The 24,199-nt window shown below is 45.0% G+C and overlaps 1 protein-coding gene across 3 annotated transcripts in view; it reads right to left on the bottom strand.

The window, feature by feature from the left end:
* The window catches only part of rerea (arginine-glutamic acid dipeptide (RE) repeats a), an 89,568-nt gene that overhangs the window by 19,075 nt on the left and 46,294 nt on the right, over positions 1-24,199 (bottom strand). For 2 of the 3 annotated variants that reach the window (XM_079742462.1, XM_079742463.1), the window contains exons 4-10: positions 18,015-18,120; positions 16,227-16,323; positions 14,800-14,904; positions 10,370-10,418; positions 8,296-8,420; positions 7,899-7,998; positions 6,110-6,208 (exon numbers count right to left, since the gene is read on the bottom strand). In XM_079742462.1, coding sequence (XP_079598588.1) covers positions 6,110-6,208; positions 7,899-7,998; positions 8,296-8,420; positions 10,370-10,418; positions 14,800-14,904; positions 16,227-16,323; positions 18,015-18,120 — 681 coding nt within the window. Of the gene's footprint in view, positions 1-6,109; positions 6,209-7,898; positions 7,999-8,295; positions 8,421-10,369; positions 10,419-13,602; positions 13,714-14,799; positions 14,905-16,226; positions 16,324-18,014; positions 18,121-24,199 lie in introns of those variants that run through there. The other variant, XM_079742464.1, reaches the window with a different exon arrangement.

The raw sequence follows: 24,199 nt of genomic DNA, 5'->3' as shown, positions 1-24,199 counted from the left end.
AGGCGAGCCCCGATCCTCCGTGCTCTCAGCCAACCGTTTCCAAGTAACAAGCAAGTAACTCCGGCGTAAAGCGGGGAAAAAGTCCTCAGGGAGACGGGGTACAAATCTCCTCGTCCAGCCACAGGTAAAGGAAAAATTAGGGAGCAAATCCACAATGCTTCTGTCGGTACATCGCTTCTTTTTTTTTTACAAGCAAGAAATAGCTTGTCACTCTCTGCTCCTCCACTACAAAGGGGAAGGCTTTACATGTGATCTTTCTGCTAGAGAGCCTCTGGTTCACAGTGGCCTGGAAAACCCGGGGTGGAGTCCTGCACTCCATCCTGGATTCACACACACAGCGCTCCGTTTCAGGACGCTGTGCAGGCTGTCACACGAGGGCAGGCTTAGCGTGTCCACCCCGCACACACACGCCTGCAGAGACAAGCTGGAGCCCTTTCTTTCTCTCTCACTATTAAAGCAAAGATGACCCTTTCCCTTTTAGAAGACCAGCAGTACTTGGAACACACTCGGAGGCACAAGCATTACTAGTCGGGAGTGGGAGAGGGCAGGCGGGCAGATGCAATGTGTGTGTGTGTGTGTGTGTGTGTGTGTGTGTGTGCAGAAAAAAAGGGCTTTGGACATGTCGGGAAAAGACAGGCTGGTGGGAAAACCAGACATGGAGCTTGCAAAGTAATCTTTCCAGCCCATTTACAGTATATTATGTAACCCCAGATTGTTTACATAGTGAGCTATGGTAGGGGACTGAAAGGGCAATATTACCGAGTTAACACATGACTCGTCTGCTACAGCAACAGACACAGCCAGACGTCTAAATCAACAACAGAAACTACCGCTGAAAATTATGCGGGAGTGTTCATCTTAATGTAAATACAAAACAACCAAACTCCCACAAAAATACACAGCAAACAAGGACGCACAAGCTCAGAAAAAAAATGACAAGCTTCAACAGGAAAACATTTGTGCCCCAACAACAAACAAGCGGAAGAACAGCCAGGTGTGCGTAGCTGTGCCCGGTGACACCGTAATGGAGAGGGCATGTTTATCAGCGGCGGCCGTGAGGGGGGTTCATTTGCATTAACAGAGCCAAGGTGTAGCGGTTGATTAGCCAGTAGATGGAGCCATCTCCAGTACCAGCGCTGCCGTTTGTGTTCCTTTTTTTCCTTCCTTAGCCACACTCGACGGCTTAAAGGGCAGACAACCGCATGAATGTCAGTCAGCGGAGATGAACCAGACGCGAGAGATGGAGAGATAAGGATACAACAACAGGGTGGGCTACGGAGTCGGTGACAACAAACCTACGTCAACCTACCATATATGGGTCCTCTAATATTCGTCTTCATAGTTTGCGTCAAGGTATGGGAGGGGTCTTTAATATGCTCTGGGGTGTCATATTGTATCACGGACCCGGGGTTGGCGTTTCAGTTACCTGGTGTCTGGACAGAGACCCGCCGTGACACGGAACTCTATTACAGCCAACCCACATCATTCCACTAATTATCTCTATTTAATAACATTTCCCTACAGTACCGTTTACACTGCTTATCTGTCTGTGGCTGCCGTGGGGTGCGAGGGCTGTGCTCCCCTCCCCACCCTCCTCTCCCTAGATGGTGGGCTCCTCCCCCCCGGTCCTCACCCTTCCCTCTCTGCACGTCGGCTCCATTTTGAGGCTCCATTTCAGCTGCCTGGGCTCACTACTCCCCAGCCCTGCTAATAAATCATCCGCCAATCTGCTCCATGAATCGCTCTGCCCCGGCTCCGGTTACTCCAGCCCTCCGTTGCTAGGCAACACACAGAGGAAGGAGGAGGGGAGAGGGGGGGGCTAAGCGCGCCAGAGAGAAGGCGAGTGAGCCAGATAGAGTGAGATAGAGTGAGCCAGCGAGAGCGCACGCAAGCGCAAGAGAAAAAGGCAGCAAGGAAGCACTACCAAATGGCCAGCCAGTGAACAAGAAAAACAACAGGCTTCTCTCAGTGAGAGATCGTTCCAGAGAGCTGGCTACCCTTCTTCTCCCTCCCTTCTCTCCCTTTGTGTCTAACAGAGCACTATTGTGGCGCCAGGGAGGAAAAACATAAAGGAGGGAGTAGAAAGAGAGCATATGGCTCAAAAGGTCATTGTGTTGCGTGCGCAGTTCCTGCCTCGGAGCGGATTATTAAAAGTTGTAGAACTGGTTAGGATCACACGGGATATGCACAGAGATGGCATCGTAATGATAAGAGGCAAAAGCACAGGGAGGGGAACGCAATTCAGATTAAATGTCATCCGGTGCAAAACACTGACGCAAGTGAAATGTTCAGACTCTCTCTATGTACAGCGTGTCCAAAAGGCACACAAAGCCACTCTGAGTCAATACAGAATCATTGTACTTGACTTGTTGTTTAAAGCTGACCTTTCCGGGCATGCTGTGTATAAACCCAGAGGAACTGTGGACAATCAGCCAGCTATCCAAAACCAATGGGAAAAAAGCCCTGTTGGTATGCTATGAAATATCAGTTCATAATGAGATTGGCCACGGTGCACTGGGGGAAAATCACAACATGCTCCGACATTGAGGGGAGAAAAAGACCGGAGTGCCAGATATGAAACGTCCCCGTGTTCACATGGCATGACCGTCCTAGTTTAGATATTCCAAACTACTTTGTATCCCCTCACGGCCACCGTATATATCTCTTTCCAGTGGATGACGTGCTGGAGATTGTTATTTTGTTTTGTTAAAAAAAATACAGTGTATTCATGGCTAGATGCTGCCAAGTATTGGCAGGCGAGAAACATCCTATATTTCCTGTGTACACAAAAGGTGACAGGAAATTCCAGCCCACACCCATCCTGCCTCGCTATTTGGTTCCTAAACAACTGTAAAGAGCATTGCTGGCGGGGCAGCATAACGGTAATAAAATACGCTGTCAGCACAGTGCTCCGGTTTGAACCCGACAGCGGGTTCCCAGTCGAGGGGGGGGGGGGGGGGAGGTAATCATCGAGGCAGACATTAAGAAGACTACACAGGATGACGACAGGAGGACATGGAGCATGAGGCACAGGTTGAGCTATCCGTCTCAGGGCGCATTCGGTCGGGTGTTCATCTCCGGTATGTAGGCTTGTTTTTCACCACTTGAGGGCCTGCAGCTCACATCCCCTTCCAACCCCCCCCCCCCCGCCGGGCACAGCCGCGGGGCTGTCAGGCCCCCGCACGAGCCATCCGTCAGCTGAGGACCCTGCCGGAGATAAGCCAAGGCACAGCGCGCTCGGCTGAGGAATAGAACCCCCCACCCGCCTGACCCCGTGTCCCCCGTCAGTGATAGATCTACCACCCCCCTCTCTCCCACAGGGACATAGAGCTGCTGTGAAGGCCAACTGCCTATACAGCACCTCCTGTTGGCCAGTGCCTTACATACACCACTATATTAATGAACTACCTCAAGTTTGAAGTACTTCATAATTTTCAAATTATGAACAGCTTATATGCCTCACTGAAGAATCTGAAAGCAAATGTATTTGCTGATAAATGTCATGCCACTTATTTAAATGGCTGTGTATAGAGTACATGCATTTTATTTTATTATTATATATATTATATAATTATATTTTTAAACAGGGCTTGTTCTATATTGAGTCAACCTATACAGTGAGTACACATTGAATAGATATGCAAGACATATTCAGGGGTCTTAGGACTATGAAAAAAGCAAAAAAAATAAGCATGCGGGTGCATCAGTGTAAACAAATGCCTTACTGAAAAGATTAAGCCTTAATTAAGGCATTTAACTGTGGGTGAAAACTATCTACTTACTGCACCATTAGATTAAATATATTGCAAAATAAAGCTAATAATTAAAGAATGCCAAGTCATTAAAAAACATCAACGCTATCCATTTCAACATCAGCCATAATCTTTTCTTTGTTCACATCAAGTTCATTCAGTCATTCATTTTAAATCCATTATGTTGTGCCTATAATTCTACCATTATTCGGCTGTAGTTCGATTTTATTAAGTAAGCAGCTGGGTAAGAAGTGGGAGGTTTGTATGGTTTAATAAAAAAAGGGAGCTATGATACATTGCTAGAAAATGTACTGGCCTGTATGGAAGCTGTAAGTATTACAGCATTAATAGATCGCTGAGCTGTCACCATGTAAGCATTACTGAAATCACCTTTATGTTGGTACATTGGCATGGCGATAAAAGTGTTACAGTTGGTAGCGTCGTCACCTTCTTCAACCGTTTCAATAATGATGATTTAAGAATCATTGTTGGTGCTGGTGTTAATTTCAAAAATACCATTGTGGAAAAGGAGACAGAGACAGAGAAAGACAGCGAGAGAGCCAGAGAAAGACTATACTTTACAGACTGTCAGAGAGTCCAGACATGGGGCCGTCGTATGTGGTATATGGCCGCAGCTGCAGACACGAAGAGCCGAGGGCGGGGGGACAGGCGCATGCATGGGGTGTCAAAAGGGGCTGGAGGGTGGATGGGTAGAAGAGACCTTGCAGACAGGCTGAATCTGTCATTTTAGTGGCTGCCACTGTCACCTTTATTCACATCTCCGGATGTATAGAGAAAGTGGAGAGGAAGGAATAATGACCCTGTTCCTGGAGGGGACTAGTCGCGGGCATGAGGAGGAAGAGGAGAGGCCACGCAGAGATGATGAATAAATGAGGAGCAGGTGGGGCAGTGTCAAGGCCAAGGCCAGCGTTTACACCTGTCCCTCAAGGCTGCGTGGCTGGAAAGGCACAAACGGTAATCAGACGAGTGAGGGACGCATGGCTGGCCTGAGCCCGGCCTAATGAAGGACGGCGCTACAGACCCAGCTCATTGCCTGTCTGGATTGCATAGCTGTTTAAATTCAGCTGCAAAATTCATTCTGTTATGGATTGCAATTCAGCAGACTACAGCTACGCAATTATAATACAGTGAAACAGATTCCTTAAGATCCTTCAGTAAACGACACTGATATGGTTAAAACCATTTCATTTCATATTTTATGTACTTTTGCCCCACCATGCCCAAGGAAATATGCAATTAAGAAATTTACCTTTTGAAAAAGTAGTGCAAGACATGCATAACTCATTCTAAAAACACTTCACAAAAGAAAAAACATTATTTTCCAGCCCACATTAGCCAGCCCCAAGCATGCATGAATAAAAATACCTCAATGCTGTTAACTGAAGGAAGGACGACTTAAATAATTGCATTTTTCTATGTCCCTGCTACGGTTGCCGTCCTTATTCAAATGTGTCCATGGGTTCAATTACAGGATAAATACCGCCATTGGTTGTAATTTGATCCGAGTGGATGGAAAGCCTACCTGTTAGACTCCATAGTAACAGACCAGTAATGTATCTGGATTACCTGGGTACAGTGGCCACATTATAGGTGTCATGGACGGAGAAAAGCCTTGAGATTTCCCATTATCAAAATTCGACCCAAAACACATATGTGGGTTTGCTTGGGTGTGAGACGTCTAAGCTTTCCAGTAGCGTGGCTACTATTGAAACAGTGCATAGTACATGTCATGTAGCAACAAGGGCAAATCCTTTCCTCTTTACTGTTTTGACATGGTTATCTTCAGTGCTCCCTCAACCCCCTCCTGCTACTGATCTGTGTGTTGTTAGATGAGAAAGGGCAGCAGCCATTTTCGGACTGCCATCCTTTCCACACCGCTGCTGCAGCAAAATTCAAATCTAAATTCAAATTGAGCTCAACGTGTGCGGCTCTCAATCTTCCCCTAACCCTCCCCCCACCCACGGCCGCCAACCCTATCCCACGTCGCTGGCGTTTCACGGTGAGGATTTATTCAGAGGGCGATAAACAGGATGCAGCTGCTGCTCAGCCTCGGAGCGGCGTCTGGGCAGCGACTGACATCCTGTGATCCCCGTCCAACAGCAGTGCTGCCTCTAACTGGCTAACAACAGCACCCTCTAAAGACACAAGCCTGCCTGCTCACAGGAGCCATAACAGACGCACAGCGCACATCCCAAGTAGAGCCATAGATACACGTCTGATGCCAGAGCCATATGGAGAGACCTCTAATGATGGAACGTGTGAATGATGTTCATTAAAAACAAAGAGACATGAACTATATTTCACAAAAACGTATACATTTTTGAACAGTGCCTTACCACTTCGTCCTCAGACCAGCACTTCTCTATGAGTTTGGGTACGGGCTTCTTGACCAACCGCTGAAGAGCCTTGCCGGCGTCGTAGCTGCTCTCGTGGAGCTGAGGAGAAGGAGAGCGAACGTCAGTTAGAAAAAGTTGCTGAATAAAAATGAGCTGAATAAAAGGTTAATGGTTTAAGATGTATAGGCATGATGAATAGCTGAGCTCAGCTGAGTGCCAGAGTAGAAAGATAATGATGAGGTACCATAGTATGATACATAGTCGTATTGGTTTGATAGGTAGAAGTTTCAGTATGATGATAAGAAAAAGGTAAGATCTTATTTGTGCTAGTAACTAAGTAAAGTAAAGAAAAGTATTATTCATGATATTTGTACCTAGTTCATCTGGTTTAGGAGAAGGATTTGGCTTATTCTTGGCATATACATACTAGAAACATAGCCTACCTAAATGTGTGGTCTAAAAGAGAAGCAAATAAGGGGAGAATGGCCATTAAGAGCTTCTAAAAGCAGGGTTGACAATGAGGTAAGTCAATATGATGAAGCGAAAAGATATACTGCTCATTGACTTTCATTGTAAAATATTTCTTTAAAGTTAAATATTTTCAAAATTATACAATATAAAAAAATATGAACGATAGTGCACGATTTCAAGCCAAGGTGAACATTTTAAAATTGGGATGGAGTCTCTGGGTGAAGAATCATTGGAGGAGAAAGGGGCCAAAGTTTGTAGAGAATAATAAAGAAAAATAATAATAAACCCAGAGAATAACAAGAGTTGAGGGCTGGCTGAGCAGCACTCACCTAATAAAGTCCAGGAATAACAATGGCCGAGCGCTGCCTAGCAGCACTCACCTAATAAGGGCCCCATCATCAGTGCCTCGTATTTCAAACAGTCCATGTAATGCAATAGATAGTAGTTCATAACATCAAATAACGACTGGAATATCCATCTCACCGTGTCAGCATTCTCAAAACCACAGTGTACGCAATATCAATATGAATTTAATAAAGCGTCTGGTAATTTTTTTTATCTATTCTGTTTTTTCTAAAAGGAAGGAAATCCTTTTTGAACTACTGCTACTAACAGCTTGAGGATCCCCCTGTGAATGTGAACGCAATTTCTTCTCAATTGAAGGATTAAAGAAAAGCGGTCTTTCACTGAAAGTCTCCATAAAGATCGGAGAGGCGAAGCGATCATAAACAACAGGGAGAGACAAAGGAGTCCTGCGTGCGTCTATAAGGCACGTGTGTCCCATCCCATCGAGGAAAACATGCGGAGCAGCAGCCACCGGCACGTCACCGAGCAGCGGTTCAATCGGAATTGCAAATGAGGATAGGGAAGGTCGCAAAACCACGACCTGCTCCGTTATGTTAATTCTCTATTTCATAGAGTCGGAATATAAATGCCCTGTTTATGATGATTCCAATCTCGTTCACACACTTGACTCCTTTGCATCCATTTCCAATGTTGCTCGCACACATAATGCATTAAGGCGAGTTCAGGTGAACTGGCCTGTAGGATAGGTTTGTTACACAACAGTGCAGTAAGGAGCGACTCACCAGTTCATCTGACCATTATTATAGGAGAAATTTGGTTTTACAATAGTACACCACTCACTATAGAGGGAGCGTGTAACAACTGAAATCAGCTGGTCAAGCAGTTGGTTGGACTAAAAAAAACGTGGATACTCTTATCACCCATAGATTCCTTCAAAACACTCTGATCTAAACCCCAACTAATACTGCAGAACGACATGTTTGGTGTTGACGTTTTCCGTGTTGAAACTCACAGTGTTAAGTGCATTAAGTGTAGTGTCATCTCGAGACGCTGCCAGACACCCGTCTTCTGTTGAGCCTCCGTCGCACATTCCTGCGAAGGCAGCCATGCTCCTGTAGACACAGAGGAACCCTCCATATCAACATCTAGAAGCACTACAATATGCACATTAACCAAGATGATATGTAACCAGTAATCATTTCTATGAAACCACTTCAAATTTTACAATTAATGTATCTTGTGAATATGGTCTTTACCACGTTTTTCATTGTATTATATTGATATTTGGATTTGCATTATAAGACAAACCAATCAACCAAATCTGAAATTTTGCTTTAAATGTATAGAGAATAACATTCCTTCAGCTGGAGTTTACTTTTAATAATCCACTGAACTTTCTCCTGCTTTACCTTGCGGCTCTGAGGTACATGAGAAGGTCACAGTCGTTGACCCCCGGCATCCAGACCAGCTCCTCATTCTCGGTCACAGCCTGGCCGCCGGGAGAGGGGAATGGCTGCAGCTCCGGGAGCTTGGCCTAATTAGACCCAAGGAAGGAGAGGGACAGATGGTGTCACACCGCAAATAGCACGCAGGCCTCAAGAAAATAACAGCTCTCAGTCACTTGTCATCTGCCTTGCACTGAGCTCTGTCAAACACAATGCTACACTTCTCAAAATCTTCATTGCAAGGGCACAAATGCTAGTCTACGAATCACCATTTGAGACTCGGGTAACCTTTTTGCGACAGTTGCTGAAGTCAATATGGTGCAAAACACCATTACAAACCTGTGTCAAATAATGTTCATTCATGGACAAAATTTTCCTGTATGTGTATTTATGCTTTGAGGAGAAATTATTGGTTATGGGGCTTGGCCAAGTTGGGAGCCAGGATGACGGCAAAAACGGTGACCCCCATACCACCGGATGTCCCAGCGGGCTTCCAGTGGTTAAAAAGGCAGGGTCATTTACCCATCATATTGTCTGAGCAGAGATTTTCAAATCCAAACAAGGTTCAACCACTGTGGAGAACAATTTCGGCAGCCGTTCTCATGCTATCCCACAGTGCGTGCATGTTCCCATGTGTTGCAGCCTTCTTGTATAACTCACGATCCTCATATAAAATAAACAAAATATGATATATTACTTTATGCCAATTTTTTTGAGCCACAACGAGACAAAACAAACTCCACACAATTCACACTAGTTCCCAAAACCGTAGCCAAGCATTATCAAGTCATTAACCAATTCAATGTTAGCATTTTCTTCCTGAAACTAGCAGTAGCTAGTTGGCATTGACATAATAGAAAATGACATCAAAACAACATTAGTTAATGATAAGGTCTACCTTACTTACCGGATAAAAAACTTTGCTTGATGGGTAACTGTCTTGACGGGTCATGACAACAATGCACTGGCAGCGGATGACACTGAATGTACGCCATAAAAAGGTTCCCAAACAAGCCTCTTTGATCGGCCAAAAGGCTTCTGTGGACTCTCTCAGTGCCTGCCCTCCAGCATCAACATGCAGTATTTCAAAACAGGGCTGTCACAGCGCAGATATATGTTGACTTTCTTTGTAATTCCCATTTAAATTTCGCATCGGTTAATTTGGTTAGTTTAATTTGATACTACAGTATCACAAGTAACTGCCATGTGTGGGAAGTAAGTGGCTTTCGGATCAACTCTTGTACACAGTACAACTCGGTTACGCCAGAGGTTCTAGGTTTTAAAGAGGGTCACACACTAGACGAGCCACGGAGTGCCCCAACGTGTAGTAGTAGACGTGTGTAGTAGGACAATGCACGTCAGAAGAATCAATTTTAGATCTTTAGGTGATGGGTGCCGACGAAGGTTTTGAGCATTGCTGGAAGTTATAGAACGGCTGTATGCAGCACTTTTGACTGCTCTAATTTTAAACAAAACTAAACCTAAACCTACTATCCATCTGCAGGGACTTCAGCTGGAAATAGGCTAGTATTACGAATTACAATGAATCTCATTTTGCTAGATTTATGATTTGTTTATGGTCCCTAACAAATGAATGTAATAAACTAAACTAAAAACGTAATTTCCAGTAAGGAAACATAGCTAAAAAGGTGCTTTGTATACTGTGCATAACATTTATTTTTATAGGTGGTGGAGCACGAAGAGTTGGTTTGTGAGGAAAGATATTGCGAGGCTCTGCCCATAAAAAAAGAAAAATACCACCTATGCAATTAAAAAAACAAAAAGACAAAAAAGATATTCCAATACTTCGACACAGCAGCTAGAAAAGTTAGTGGCACAAATGTTAGTCTTGATCCCTGATTACTGCCTAATCGCTTTCCATGATCTCACTTATAAATGGCAAAGGAGCTAGGTCATCAAAAAAACAAATACAAATCCTATAAAAAAGAGCAACACGTGTGCAGTTCCGAGATGACAATTGTGGAAAGTGCAATTGCGAGACGAAGGCTGCAGAGACTAATGTAAAAATGGGACTTACTTGATGACTGGGGCCCACTCTTATTTCCCCTTGAGTGCTGTTCAGTCGTCTGAAAAAGAACATGTGAATAAATATAAGAACGATACACCAAGTGACTGTATCGCATGTGTCTGTTAACCCAGCAAAACCGTAATATAACAAACATTATAATTGAGTTGGACGTCAAAGACCATGATGAATAGAAAAGGATGCATCTTATCAAGGTTTCTTTGTCTAAAAGGAAGCAACGTTTGTGAGAAAAACACACACTCCCTTCCATTTTATAATTTAATACCAAGAAACAAAAGGGAGAACGTGCATGTGGGATAAAATGGTCAGGGTACATTTCAATGGCTCAGACTAGGAGCAATAAAACAAGAATTCCCCTAACTGGCGGTGAGGGGGCTGGCTGGGGCTATGCAGGGAGGAAGGGAGAAAGCCTCTGAAATACGACTGCCGGTGCAAATGTTAGTAGCCATGGCAACTGCAATTTAATAATAGTGTTCTGAATCTCCAGCTGCAATGGATTAAAGAAAATGACAAGATGTTCCTTTTGAAAAGCCTTTCCCCTCCTGTTGCCTAGGTAACAGCCCGACTTTCATACAGCTGAGCACAGGGCGGCCCAGAATCTGTCAGCATGATTTGCACCCCTAGTAGCGCTCACTCCATCATGGCAGTTGGCCGAGGGGGGGGACTTGGCTGAAACCTTAGAGCCCCTGTCCCTCCGGTAACTTTACGGTCTTTAAAAACACAGGCTTTGCTGGACACATTTGACATGCCTCCCCAAAACATTAGCCTTCTACCCTGCACTTGGACATACTAGCGAGAAGTCCTTTACTTACTCTCGGTAGATACTCAATAGCAGATGCAGGGAGACAAGACACGGATAGCATCTAAAAAATTATCCCAGTCTGCCAGGGAATATTTATATTTACTGCAGTAGTTCTGCTGCTGAGACACCTCCAGAATGGTTTACAATGAATTACCTAGTGTGGACTGAATAGCTTGTTTTGGTGCAGGAGTCTAGGACCTTCTGTGCATGTACAAGTCTGTTGCTGCTGGGCTATATTCCTTTCTGTGACGCAGTTTGTTCATACATAGTGGGCTGTGATAGTCATTACACTGGCAAAATCATGTGATCATGTCACTGCATACACATACGCATACTAATTGGATTTAGTGTAAATGCTACTCATGGAAGGGGTTCTAGGAAAGCTGCCACACATAATATTAACGTTATCCTGTTGGTCACATGGCTGTACAAATAAGGTATTTCAACATCCAAAGTCATGAATGGACAATAACAAAAACATGAAATTCTTTTTGAGAAAGAATTAATTGTAAGTTCATAATCCTAGCATTTTCACAAAATGATATACTGTTGCATCCAACGATAACAGAGTCCTACAAGATACGGCAAGCTTGGTGAACATGAGCAGATGCATGCATCATCATTCACCATACAGTCCCCCAGTCACCTGGTACATGTGGGCCAAGTTTAAGCTTTTATAAACAAGGGCTTTGGATGTGTGGGTGTTATGGTCAATTGGTGGTCTGACCACATGGGTTGGAGTGAGATAGTTGTTCATCCTGGATGGAGAATGTTTACAAAGTTTCATGCATATTTCCTCGTGGAAATGGCAGCCCTTTAAATGTTAACAATCAAGCTGATTATAGTGCCACCTATGGGGTAATCTGGTCCATCCTTTGCGCCTCTTACTCATTTTACAAGTTCTCCAAGCATGCAATTGTGTACAACTTTTGCCATGTGGTATTTGTGATATGGCTGTCATAAAACAAGGCTGACCAACAAATACAAGAGGGCTCCTATGGATTCCGTAGGACCCCTAAACATATAAATAAGAATAATTGTGATGGTTAATATGTGACTAAAGTTATCAAATTGAGCATCATAAACAGTAGAAAATACCATACCATTATGCATACCCCAGCTTCACTAACAAGAAACAAGAAAAAAAACAGGACAATTTGTATTTCTTATGTGTATTCAACTAAAGCCTGAATAAACTGCTCGACTCTATCCCTGCATGGTAGAAAGTATTCTGAAATGTGTTGGTTGTGGTATGGTGTGGGCCAAGTCACTGGTGTGTTTGGCAGGAGTTCGAAGGGATGACAAATGAGGACACGATGAACACCATCTGAGAGAAAACTGTACCGAACGCTACAGCAGTTCACAAGAGAAGCAGCGATATACAGACTTCTGGGAAGCATACACCAGTTTACAAAAACAAGCCTTGTTGATGCAAGTATAGTTAAAATGGGCTGAAATACCTTGAGAAAAAACTACTTAAACCCATAAACTCAATACCGTGGAAGACTAGAAATGGTCTGTACAGCAAATATTGTTTATAGTATTTATCTTAAGGAGTTGCTGTTAAAATGTAGTAGAACCCATTCAAGATATAGGCCTATACTCTTCATATGTAGCAGAGTTTACAACTTTCGGGCACAAACAATTAATATTTGACCCATATCAGGACGAGTTAAATATTAGGTTGGTATTTATTTACTCTTAGAAATAACACGTGCCGGTATGCTAAATGATTAAACCCAAACAAAAGCGCAAGTATCTGCTAAACTTTCTTCTGTGCAATCAAGGCTAGAACCGCCCCTTCCATCAAATTCATCCAATCATTGTAGAGTCTGTGGCACACTAACATAATTGTAGCGCATACTCACAGACTCTACTCTTAGCTAGGAGGTATTCACACGTGACTGTTATACGAATCGTCTTTAAAATAGACGTGATAATAAAGATATGAATAATTCATTTGCTCTCGTCTGAGGATGCACAAAGACGCTCTTTCTTCGTACGCCATGACATCTCAATTGTAAACATGAGCACAGAGGCTACTGCAAAATGGAGAGAGATCGGTTGTTAGCTTCTCCTCAAAAGAATATCCGCTTAAAATGTCGATAAGTTATATGGAGACGCATTTCAAACTCGAATGCAGCTGTGCTTTTATGGATAAATAACGCACGGCTGGCTTTGCAGTAACATTAGCGGTACACACTGGAGTGACAGACTTCTCAGCGCGCAATGCCTATGAAATAACGAGGATATCGCCGCTTTCTTTCTTTCTGACAAATACTTCTAGAGCAACAGTGTGGTTTATCGATACAGGTATCCAAACTATGTTCATTTATTTATTCAGATATGCGAAGCGCAAATGAGTCGAGTGAACACTCGCGTACCAATATGTCTGAGCAGGAGAATAGGATCGCGAACCTACCTCCTTGGACTGAACAAATCGTCCATGACTGACATCAAGCTCTAAGGTTGGACGTTGACACTTTATGCAAAACGCGCGCTGTTATAAACTCCCTCTCCCACCTATTTCTAGGTGCTCAAAATGGAGAACCAAGCAATCGCTCCGGAGAGGCATCCACTGAGCTTGTGCTGTGACCTCAGCATACACGCACAGCGTAGCCACCTAGCTTCTTTTCTTTTTTAAACACAACTGAGCATGTGCTACGACCTTACACGCACAGACAGCCAGACACACATACAATCGGGATACGGAATTCATCTCTCCTCATATGTCTGCGCCATAATAAACAAGGCTGAAATTGCAGGGCGGCAGACACACCGCTCAGCATACCAAACGAGGGGAGGAGTGGGAGGGGCGAGCCGCTCTGCGATTCATGTAAACAAGGACCGTTGCCGCTTGCACAGCAGTGGTGCACTTGCAATGTTGATATATGCAACTAAATATCTCTCTTGCTCTCTCGATTAAATATATATAAATAATACAATGCGTTATAATTCCACACATTTACTTTGCTCGAGCTAATGAAAATGCACACATGAAACTATGTGCCGTCCCTGATTGAAATATAAATGACATTAATATTTGAATATCACATAAAAAAAGGACTGCACATCAAACCTTACAAATATTAATTTGATTAAAGCTTGCGTGAATAAAATACCAAAACAAATAAAATCATGGAGTAAAACATAAATGGCAAAAGAGTTAATGGCATGTTAAAACCGATAACAATATGATAAAATGATAGCTGACTTCACAGTCGATTGAAGGGGGAGCCAAACCCTATACTGTCATAGTTCCTCTAGACTGTTCCAAGTTCCAGAAGCCCTGACTTCAAACATTTCCTTTAGTTTAGACCTCCATGAACTGACCCTCACTGAACTGCAGCCAGCAAACTTGCATGAAACAGAATAACAAAGAGACGAAATGTCCACGATGACCATGGCAAATGGCTAGTTTTATTCAATATCTATAATGATTGTCCAATTAAACAGAAAATACCAACAAAAAAAAAGATCTCTGTCTAGGGGACGGAGGTTAGAGCAGGAGTTAGTTGTACTTGTTGTTTGTGAGAGGAAGAACAAAAAGGAGACGATGACTCATCTCTGTACACACAGATTTTTCCAAACATTTGCAATAGAAGGGGCAGCAGCTCACCTGGTCTCTGGGTTATATCCCAGGATATAGAAGAAGGAGTCCATGCGGGCTTTGAACTCCCGTGCAGCAAAGATATCAGAGAAATGGGCAATGTTGCATTTTCCCCTAGAAGACAAACCAGCACAGACCAGAATTATGATGATTACGCTTATAATAACCAACCCATTTTATTGCAAAACCAAAACAAGTCCACCAAGTAATACACATTCATATATATATATATATATATATATATATACATACACACACATTCATATATATATATATATATATATATATACACACACATTCATATATATATATATATATATACACATACAGCAGTAAAAGCAGCAGCAGCCTGAGTATTCTGATTATCTGTTGGCTGCCTGTGCATTGGAGGTGACAAATGATGCAGCAGGTATTCTGGTATGCGCCTGTGGGATACGCTACTGTGGGAGGTAGCACCAGCTGAACCTGTCAGCCTTATTTTGTCTGATGGAGCTGTGATGACCCAGGAACCAAAGTGGGTTGTGATCTTCTCTATCAGGATATTTTTAAGAACCCCTGCTCTAGACATTCGCGCAAGCTTAAAAATGCAATTGTATAAAAATAAAATAAACTTAAAGGACTACTAGGACTCGAGACAGAACCTCAGCATATCTCTTGTTTGCTTCATGGTGTGTCTGGGCATATATAAAATAATGGGCATCACACGGCGGTCTTTGGCTCCACAGCCAGGCTTCAGCTCTCCCTGCACCCCCCAGGATGAAAGGGTGGCTGGGGAGGACCAGGAGGTGTAGAGCAAGGGGGGGGGGGGGGGGGGGAGCTGAGCTGCTCCATGACAGCATCCCGCTGGAATTACCTCCCGTTTCAACGGGTCGGTGGGGGGAAGGGGGGGGGGGGAGCTTGAGAATGAGTCAAATCAAAGGGTGCTCTGTGCTGGAGGAGTTGCCGCTAATTTGCCCTGAAACCAGTGTGTGTGGGGCAGGGTGGGGTAGGGGATCTGTGAAGCAGCACGCGTCCTGTGGAGCAGCACACATGGTTTTGGTTAAAAGACAGAAATGGGAAGGGGGAGGTGGGTTATGAAAGAAGATGAGTTGTGAGAGAGTGTGTGTGTGTGAGTGTGTGTGTGCGTGTGGGAGGGGTGTGGGTTGATGCGAGCCAGGGAACGGATGAAATGAAGAAAGGAAAAGAGGGAAAAAGCAGAATATATGTTCGCAGGCCGAGACAATCATGGCTGCCTTTTTTTCCTGCTACTGGAAACGAGAGGGTTACAGTGTGATTGCTATCATATTTTCTGGGAGGGGAAGGAGGAGGACGACAGGGGAGGCTAAAGCCCATCATTTGCTGCTTCAGTGCTTTATTGTTTGGCTCAAGGCTATGGACATGAAGCTTGCAGCCTTAGTCGTCTGGTTTGTTTGTGTTTATTGTGTGCCGTTGTTTACCTGAGTGCAGCAGCGTGGTACGTGTCCACATAGTCCGAGATAAAGAGTTCTCGACTCTTGACAACTGGATCGGTGATGACCAGCTCCCGACCAGAGTCTAGAGAGGCAGAATAAAACAGAGCCCAGCGTTAAACCTTAACAGGAGAGGTGAACTACTCCCAAACACACACACACACACACACACACACACAATGTGAGTGTGTGATCAAAGCAGCAAAGTGCCTCCCTGTAGGTCGATATTAAACCACATAATTCAATAAAAGCAATAAGGTCTGGCCCTATGAAGAAAGGATATAATGGCCCCATTCTGCAGTGAAATGAACCTCACATGGGTCAGAGCCCATCACCAGCCCCCGGTCTGACCCAGGGAATTCACTTGACAAACGAGCCGACCGGTGGCGTGTCTGTAGCGCTGCGCTTTAGCCTCGTGACATCAATACTAATAGATCCAAGTTAACGCTCAATGGACAGGCCGGCTGCCGAACAAGCTCGGCTAGCCTGCACCGCATGCATTATTTATCCAAGCTGAGTGTGTGGGATAGTATGTTTACTCTCCGTATCACTGTTTGTTGAAAGCCAAGTGAAGGTGAATATGATAAGGAAGCTAGGATGTAGGTTTTAACTCTAAGGCTAGCTACCTACATGTGAAGTAATCAGGAGGAATTGTATTTTATCAGTGAAGACCTAATCTCAGATCCAGCAGTCCTATGTTATCGCAGAGCCTTGCAAATAACACCTAATTTCCCGTTTGGTTACAGAGATATTCTACCAAAGACCACTCATTCACGCAAGTGGATGAAGCTTTGAGAATGTATTTTTTAACAGTATTTTAACAGTGGCCATTGTCCACGGGGTTGACTTGAAATATTTTTTTTAAGACACTATACTACTGCTGGACGATTATGCGCTTGCCAACTAAGCGCTTACAAAACATTGCCTGAAGCAACAAGAATCATCAAAACAAATATGAAATGAGAAAAAGTTAAAGCCCCTTTCACCCAGATTTTAGCTTGCTGACATCAGACCATCTCTAATCAAAATATAAATACATTATAAAACACAAAATTACAAATTAGCTAGATATTTAATGTGTAAGTGGGACTGAGGTTGTTTAAGTGAGGACAACACCAGACAATGAAACTGATGGTTCGAACAGGGTTGTCATTTAGAATAGAGTAGAAGCTTTATTATAATTGCATTGAATACAGAGTATTAACACAACACAATTCAAGGTGCCACTCCTGATCAGTGATTTAAAAAAAAGGATAAATAGTATAATAAATATAAATATGTAACAAATAAGACACCCCCTCTACATACACTTGACCCTCTCTTTTCTCTCTAGATTTTCAGTATCTACAAGGTTTTAGTAATTTTAGATAGAGCATGTTTGAATGGTGAGTGTGTTGAGATAAATGTCCAGCCTGTGTGCCGCTTCAGCTTATAAGCACTCAGTGTTGGCAGCAGCTTGCCCAGAAGTGAAGCATTGCCTGAGATACGGAACAGCAAAGCACTCTGGGAAGCCAAAGCACTCTGTAGCCTGTGACAATTAGTGTACAGTCTACCTTTTGAAATACAGTTCACAGCTACCTTTCATAACCACTAATAGTCCGTGGGATGCCTGTCTGTACCTCTGCATGTGTGTGTGTGTGTGTGTGTGTGTGTGTGTGTGTGTGTGTGTGTGTGTGTGTGTGTGTGTGTGTGTGTGTGTGTGTGTGTATGTTTGTGTGTGTGTGTGTGTGTGTGTGTGTGTTTTTTCCAGCGGGCATGTAAACCAGCTGGCCTTACCGTTCTCGTTGTTCCGATCCTGCACCAGGTGCTGGTAGACAGAGTCGGGAACCTCTGATTGGCGGTAGTACCACTTCACACTCATTAGCAGATGGTCCCGTTTGCTCTACAAAACAGAGAGAGAGAGGCGATGAGTGATCCAGCGAGCTGTGCTACAAAGAAGATGATTACAAGTGAGCGAGTGTTACAACAGTATCTGAATGAATTGAATATAATTGTCTCTAATCAACATCACACATTGGCCTCCTTGATAACAGCCTCCAGGGGTCCCCAAGAAATGTATAGAGTGCAAAAATATATGCATATATACATATATACACCCATACATAAAGATACAATGAGGGAGAGAAAGACGGAGAGAGAGAGCGAGACCACTGATTCCGTCCATAGGGCTAATGCTTTAAGACTGCTGCAGTATCTTATGGGTCAATTATCCCCGGCACCATGTCTGGATAAAGGTATTCTTTGAATGCTGCCACCTAGCGGCCATTTGCTATAACGCATGCGCACGTGAGCACCTGCTATTCCTCAAATCAACCAGCAAGTGGCATCACTGAGTCAAGGTTGAGCAAGGAGCAAGTGCAAGTCAATGAAGGAAGAAAAAATATATAGAGAAGGTAAGAAAAATAATAGGGAGAAGGAGACTGAATAAGGAGTGGGGAGGATAAAAAAAATAAACAGTGGATACCAAGGCCAACTCTGGGGTGATAGAAGAAAAGGGCAAAAACACACCGATTTTTCCATGTTGTAAAATATTTAATGTGCCTAGACAGGAGCCCAACAGGCTGTCTCACACGGTGCTTTCAGGGGACATTTGAGCCAGCACCGCGTTATGATTGGTCGCCGGACTGTGACGCAGCCCTGCCACTGGGGGCCATACAGCCCTCTTTCACACAGGCACACCGCTGCTGTGTGTGTGTGCATTGCAGGGCACGTACACAGCCCCTGAAGACCAACCACGGACACCACCCAGGACTGTAGAGACAGGGGGCGGAGCCATGTTAATCCAAGCGATCTAAACAGCAGTGATATTTACAGCCTTGATTTTATAGCCGATAACTTCCTCTCCCTCGTTCTCTGTGTGTGTGTGTGTGTATGTGTGTGTGTGTGTGTGTGTGTGTGTGTGTGTGTGTGTGTGTGTGTGTCTATCCCCGTGTTAAAGGAGCATGAGGTCAGTGAAAAGATATTCCAAGCCCTTACTAAGTACATTGTTCGGTTAGATCATGGAGCATGAGAGGACGAGAGACGCAGGAGAGGGAGAGCAGGCAAGATATTAATCTAAACCACCTCTCTCGCTCTCTCTCACACACTCTAACACACACATTTATCCCTCCCCCTCTCTCTCTCTCTCTCTCTCTCTCGCTCTCTCTCTCTCTCTCTCTCTCTCTCACCATTTCTCCCTCTACCCCTCTCTCTCTCTCTCTCTCTCCTTAATGCACACTTATGTGCTGCCCCGCTCTCTCACTCTCATTTCAACCCTGTTCTTTTTTCATCTGGGACTGAAGAGGAGGGTGGGAGGGAAGGTGAATGTGTGTGTTTGAGGCTGGATGTGCTTATACAGCAGCTGGCACACAGTCAGTCAGCCTGCATTTGTGTTCTGCCTGATTTCTTTCCATTCTCTGTCTGTATGTCCCTCTTTCTTAAACACAAGCACACGCACACACACACACAAACACACACACGCACACGCACACACACACACACACACACACACGCACACACACACACTAGAGAGCCAAGGTGACGTCATGCCTCTCCTCCCCCTGCCCCTCCTTATCCTAGCTGTTGCAGGCCCTTGTCTCTTCATGTACGGAGAGATTGTTGCCTTCTAGATACAGGCCGCCCATCGCGGCAGAACAAGCAGTCAACCAGCACTCCTCCATAATTAATGCTTTTAGGAGATTGTAAACGCTGCAAGGGCGCTACCTGAACAGCTCATTTTCTGCCTGTAAAACAACAGAATCAAAATGGATTTGCTCAAACACAAAGGTTATGAGTTCAACGCTAATGGAGAAACAGAGGCTGGCAGTGTCTCAAGACACACTCGTGTTTGTACCACCCGGACACACACACTCCATTTACAATCTGTCCTAACTTACTACCAAGCCAGGGACAATCAGAAGGAAACGCTTGTTTTTAAACATTAACCAACACAGACATCCAAAGCATCAGGGAGCCAAGATGATGAACAAATAGCTCTCCTCAAATGCTCATTGTCACGACGGCGTGGAGAATGTGCAAAGAACCACAATGCTGGCTGCATGGGGGGAAATTCCACTCAGCCACACGGCACAAAGCTGAGTAGAGGGAAGCTTAGCCAAGCACAGTGTCGGCCATCTTTGCCTGCCCAGCCGGAGGGCTAAACACACTCCTGCACTCCCTCCCAGTGGAGCCTAAATCCTGGGAATGCAGGGGCCAAGAAACATACTCACACACTACCAAGGATAAACATCCACAAGAAACATGTTCCGAGGAAAATATAACAATACAAATGGGAAAAAAAGACCAATAAAACAGCATGGTAGATGGTAGAAAAAATTGAAAGATTTGGGGTTTGGAAAAAATGTAGAGGTCATGTAAAGAGAGAGGACTGAATTAACCAGGGCCAGGATAGATATAGAGGAGTGGAGGTGCTGGGTAAACGTCATTTCATTTCAGTTTTAAAATGACAAGTATCCTGCTGCTCCTCTGCCAGAGTCCCCGGGGGTCAGAGGAATTGGCCTCTATTCATTGTGCAGATATAAATCTAAGAGTCATGCTTCAGGGCTGAGTACAATGGTGTTTTACCCCACCCCCCACCCAGCAACCCTCCACCACCACCCATGATACCTGTGGATCAGGCTGGCCTGTGACATTCTTCTCACACATCACACAGGGGGGAGACAGCACGCAGCGGCTGCTGTTTAACAGGCTCCGCCTTGAGAAAAGGCATGCGGTAAATCAATGGAGTCCCCAGTACAAATAACACTCTTATTTACTATGCATGAAAAACGGAAAAGCGCTGCTAATATTTAATAGCAGCGAGTCAGATGTGTCCAGATCAGGGACAACGGTGGGCCATTGTGTGCGTTGGGTTCATTTTCTCCCGTGCCAACCAGCCTGTTCTTAAGGTTGCTGGCCCCCTTGGCTCCATAATGGCTGTATAGTTTCCTTTGTAAGGGTACTTGTGTGTGCAGTCAACTCTGTAGCCCGGCCCCTGTGTAGGACCACACCACAACAAAGACCAGCAAGTGAAATACAAGGGGACAGCCTTTCCCCTTCCAAGAAAAAAAAAAGCCTTGAATGGTGAATAGAAAGCAGCCAAATGCTATATAATACAGTGTTCACTAACCCCATAACCAAGGACAGACTGAGGGGATGAAGAGTTTTAACCAGCATGACAGCTAGTATTCAAAGTTGGAAAACTGTTTATTGCAATTATCATTATTCATATTATTAAATTATTTGACTTTTATCAGTTTCTGTTCAATTGAAAGCACCCCGTGTTCAGAGACAAGAATAACCCAAGCAGGAAAAACAAAGCATGCAATACTTGAAGGATCAAGTGTTCCATCTGAACGCCATTATTTAACACAAAGGCTGTAAAATGAGGCACTGTACTTTCATTCTTCTTCAGTACACTCCACGCTATTCAATTGTTCCCGGATGTTGATTGACGGTAACATTAACCAATGGTAAGCCTTCTCTGAACAGCAAGGCTAAATCGTTGCATCTGTTCCCAGTGTCTCTAGCAACTTGGTTGCACATCGTCCGGCCAGCCCCTTATCCATGACCAAGCCATGGCAACATTCCTGCAACCTGTAACCATGCTGCCTCTGTCCTACTCCCCCCCCACCCTCCCTGTAACACTAGAGCCTTGCTTTAAACTAAACCAGACCCCTTCACTCCCACAAGATGGGCCCCAGTTAACAGGAAACCTCTGTTTATACTCCCCGCTTCTCAAACACTCTCCTCTTCCTCTGCTAGACCCTGTTGTGACCTCCATCCCCCTCCCACCCAACAAACCGAGCCGATGACACACCCTCCCCCCCTTCTTGTCGATGACATCAGGAGCCGCAATCTATGGCTTCCCTCGATAGTTGGTGGGCCGGCCGGCGCAAAGGAAGGAAAAGACCAGATCGCAAAACCAGATGAAGGGGGAAAAATATGTTTGAAGAAAAAAAAAAAGGAAAAGGGTAGAAGGAGGTGGGGAAGGGGGTCACACGGAGAGGACTGGCAGCGGTGCCTCAATGTCAGGCAGGAATGGCCGGCAGTTGAGCTATGCTAGCTGGGTGATTAAGCTAGAGGCTTAGCTGGCTGACACCCCCTCCAGGGCAGGCAGAGGGGGCAGGGGGTGTCGGGTGTTGTTAGTTAATGCAGAGTGGAACTCGGACGGTAAAGGCTCCTGACCACAAGGCTACTTTTAATTCTGGGTCGACTTCAGCAGCGCACCCTCCACGACTGGTCTTGGCTCACCGTAGGGTCGGTGGTCCACACCAGGCAACTGGGAACATGGGTTGGTGGTAAACACATGAAGACTCTACTGTCTAGACTATCCGTTCCTTCTCTGAATTCTTGCGGGAACCCTTCCACCCTCATATCTACAGCGCAGTCATTTCAACTGACAAAATGCTATTTGCTCTGGCAAATAGTTAAGCAGCCATTTAAGCCATTTTACAAGGAAGAGAAAATCATGGGTTTATGTCTGATTATCAACATTCAAATCAAGATATCGGAGTCAACCGTTACAAGGAACCTGCCGTTTGCTTCTTCCTATTGGCAGATTTCAGTCTTTGTAAATCCCCCCCTACACTATGCAACTCAAGACCAATAATCCCTAACGGGTTTGAAATATCCTCCCGATTCTATGGGGGACTGCAAAATGTGCTTGGCCTGACCCCCCCCCCCTCCCCACATGACAATCAGAGCCCACTTCAACTGGATCCCAGATCACCCGTCTCTTCGCAATCCCCACCCACCCAACAACACAACCCCCTCCCCCACAAGAGAAGGGGTGGGGTGTTGTGTTGTTGGGTGGGTGGGGATTGCGAAGAGACGGGGGATCTGGGAGGACTAATCTGCCACTCCGACATGATATGATTAGAGCAGGGAACGACAGGAAGAGCAAAGACATATCCCTCTGGCGACAGCACATGCACACACGCGCATCCACGCAAACTAAATGATGGATCTGATTGGAAGAGTTTTCCACACTGCTCTTTCTGCGTTTCAGACAGAATAAGAGAGAGCTGCGCCAGAACACCAGCACTCAATAAACACTTCCATCTGGAGGGCAGAGTGTGCCAGTGTGTGTGTGTGTGTGTGCGTGTGTACACGTGCCTGTCTAATGCACAATTGTACACGTGCCGTGCAAGAGGTCTGTCGTGCGAGTACAACCTTTTGACACCTTGGTGATTGACAAAGCAGGGATTTTAGTGTTTTTTTTTAATAACAAATGGCTGTTTGCCGCCAAAGGAAAACCAACAAACACACAACCAATAGACCGTTAGAACACATACACAGAACCACACACATACACACAAATGATAGCCTTTCAGGATAAGTGTGGCGGTTCCTTTCCCAGCCCTGCAGTGCAGCAGGGCGGGCAGGGATTGTGTGTATCATAGGTAAAGGAAAGAACCTCTAAATCAGCCTGTCAGAGCCTGTCTCCCCTCCATGCCTTTGTATCGGCCACTTGACTCCCTGCAAGAGAGTGGAGAGATCGGGTAGAGCTCCACGGGTCATTTCAAGTTCAGGTTGCTGTTATTCTTTTTCCCTGCAGCATTAGCTCGACAGTGTGCGTGGTGTGTGGGGGATCGTTCGTTACCAATGTCGGCTCGCTTGTTCTGGCTACAACCGTTCTTAGATAGTTGCGGGGGCGGGACCCCCCCTGAGTCTCATCGGGGGTTCCTTCTAGCTTCTCCAAGGGCTGATTACAATATTTTGATAAGACGGTGTACGGCTCTGCAAGGCCGCCTGGAAAGAGAAACAAAATCCAGACAAAGAAGGAGCGAGAGACATGCACTGAGAGAGAGAAAGAGAGCGAGTAGGATGGGACGTGCAGAGGGTGGGAGGGAAAGAGGGCAGTCGTTGCTGAGATGGCTGTCCTGTCAGGTTTTTACTGTGGTAAGATAGGGGTCTCTCTATCCCCCCCCCCCCCCCCCCCCTCTCTCCCTGGTCAGCATGGTCAGGATATTAAATCGGCG

This window comes from Pollachius pollachius, assembly GCF_949987615.1.
Source record: "Pollachius pollachius genome assembly, chromosome: 8".
Taxonomy (NCBI): domain Eukaryota; kingdom Metazoa; phylum Chordata; class Actinopteri; order Gadiformes; family Gadidae; genus Pollachius; species Pollachius pollachius.
The sequence above is the reverse complement of the archived record's forward strand: the minus strand, read 5'-3'. Positions and strand labels throughout refer to the sequence as shown.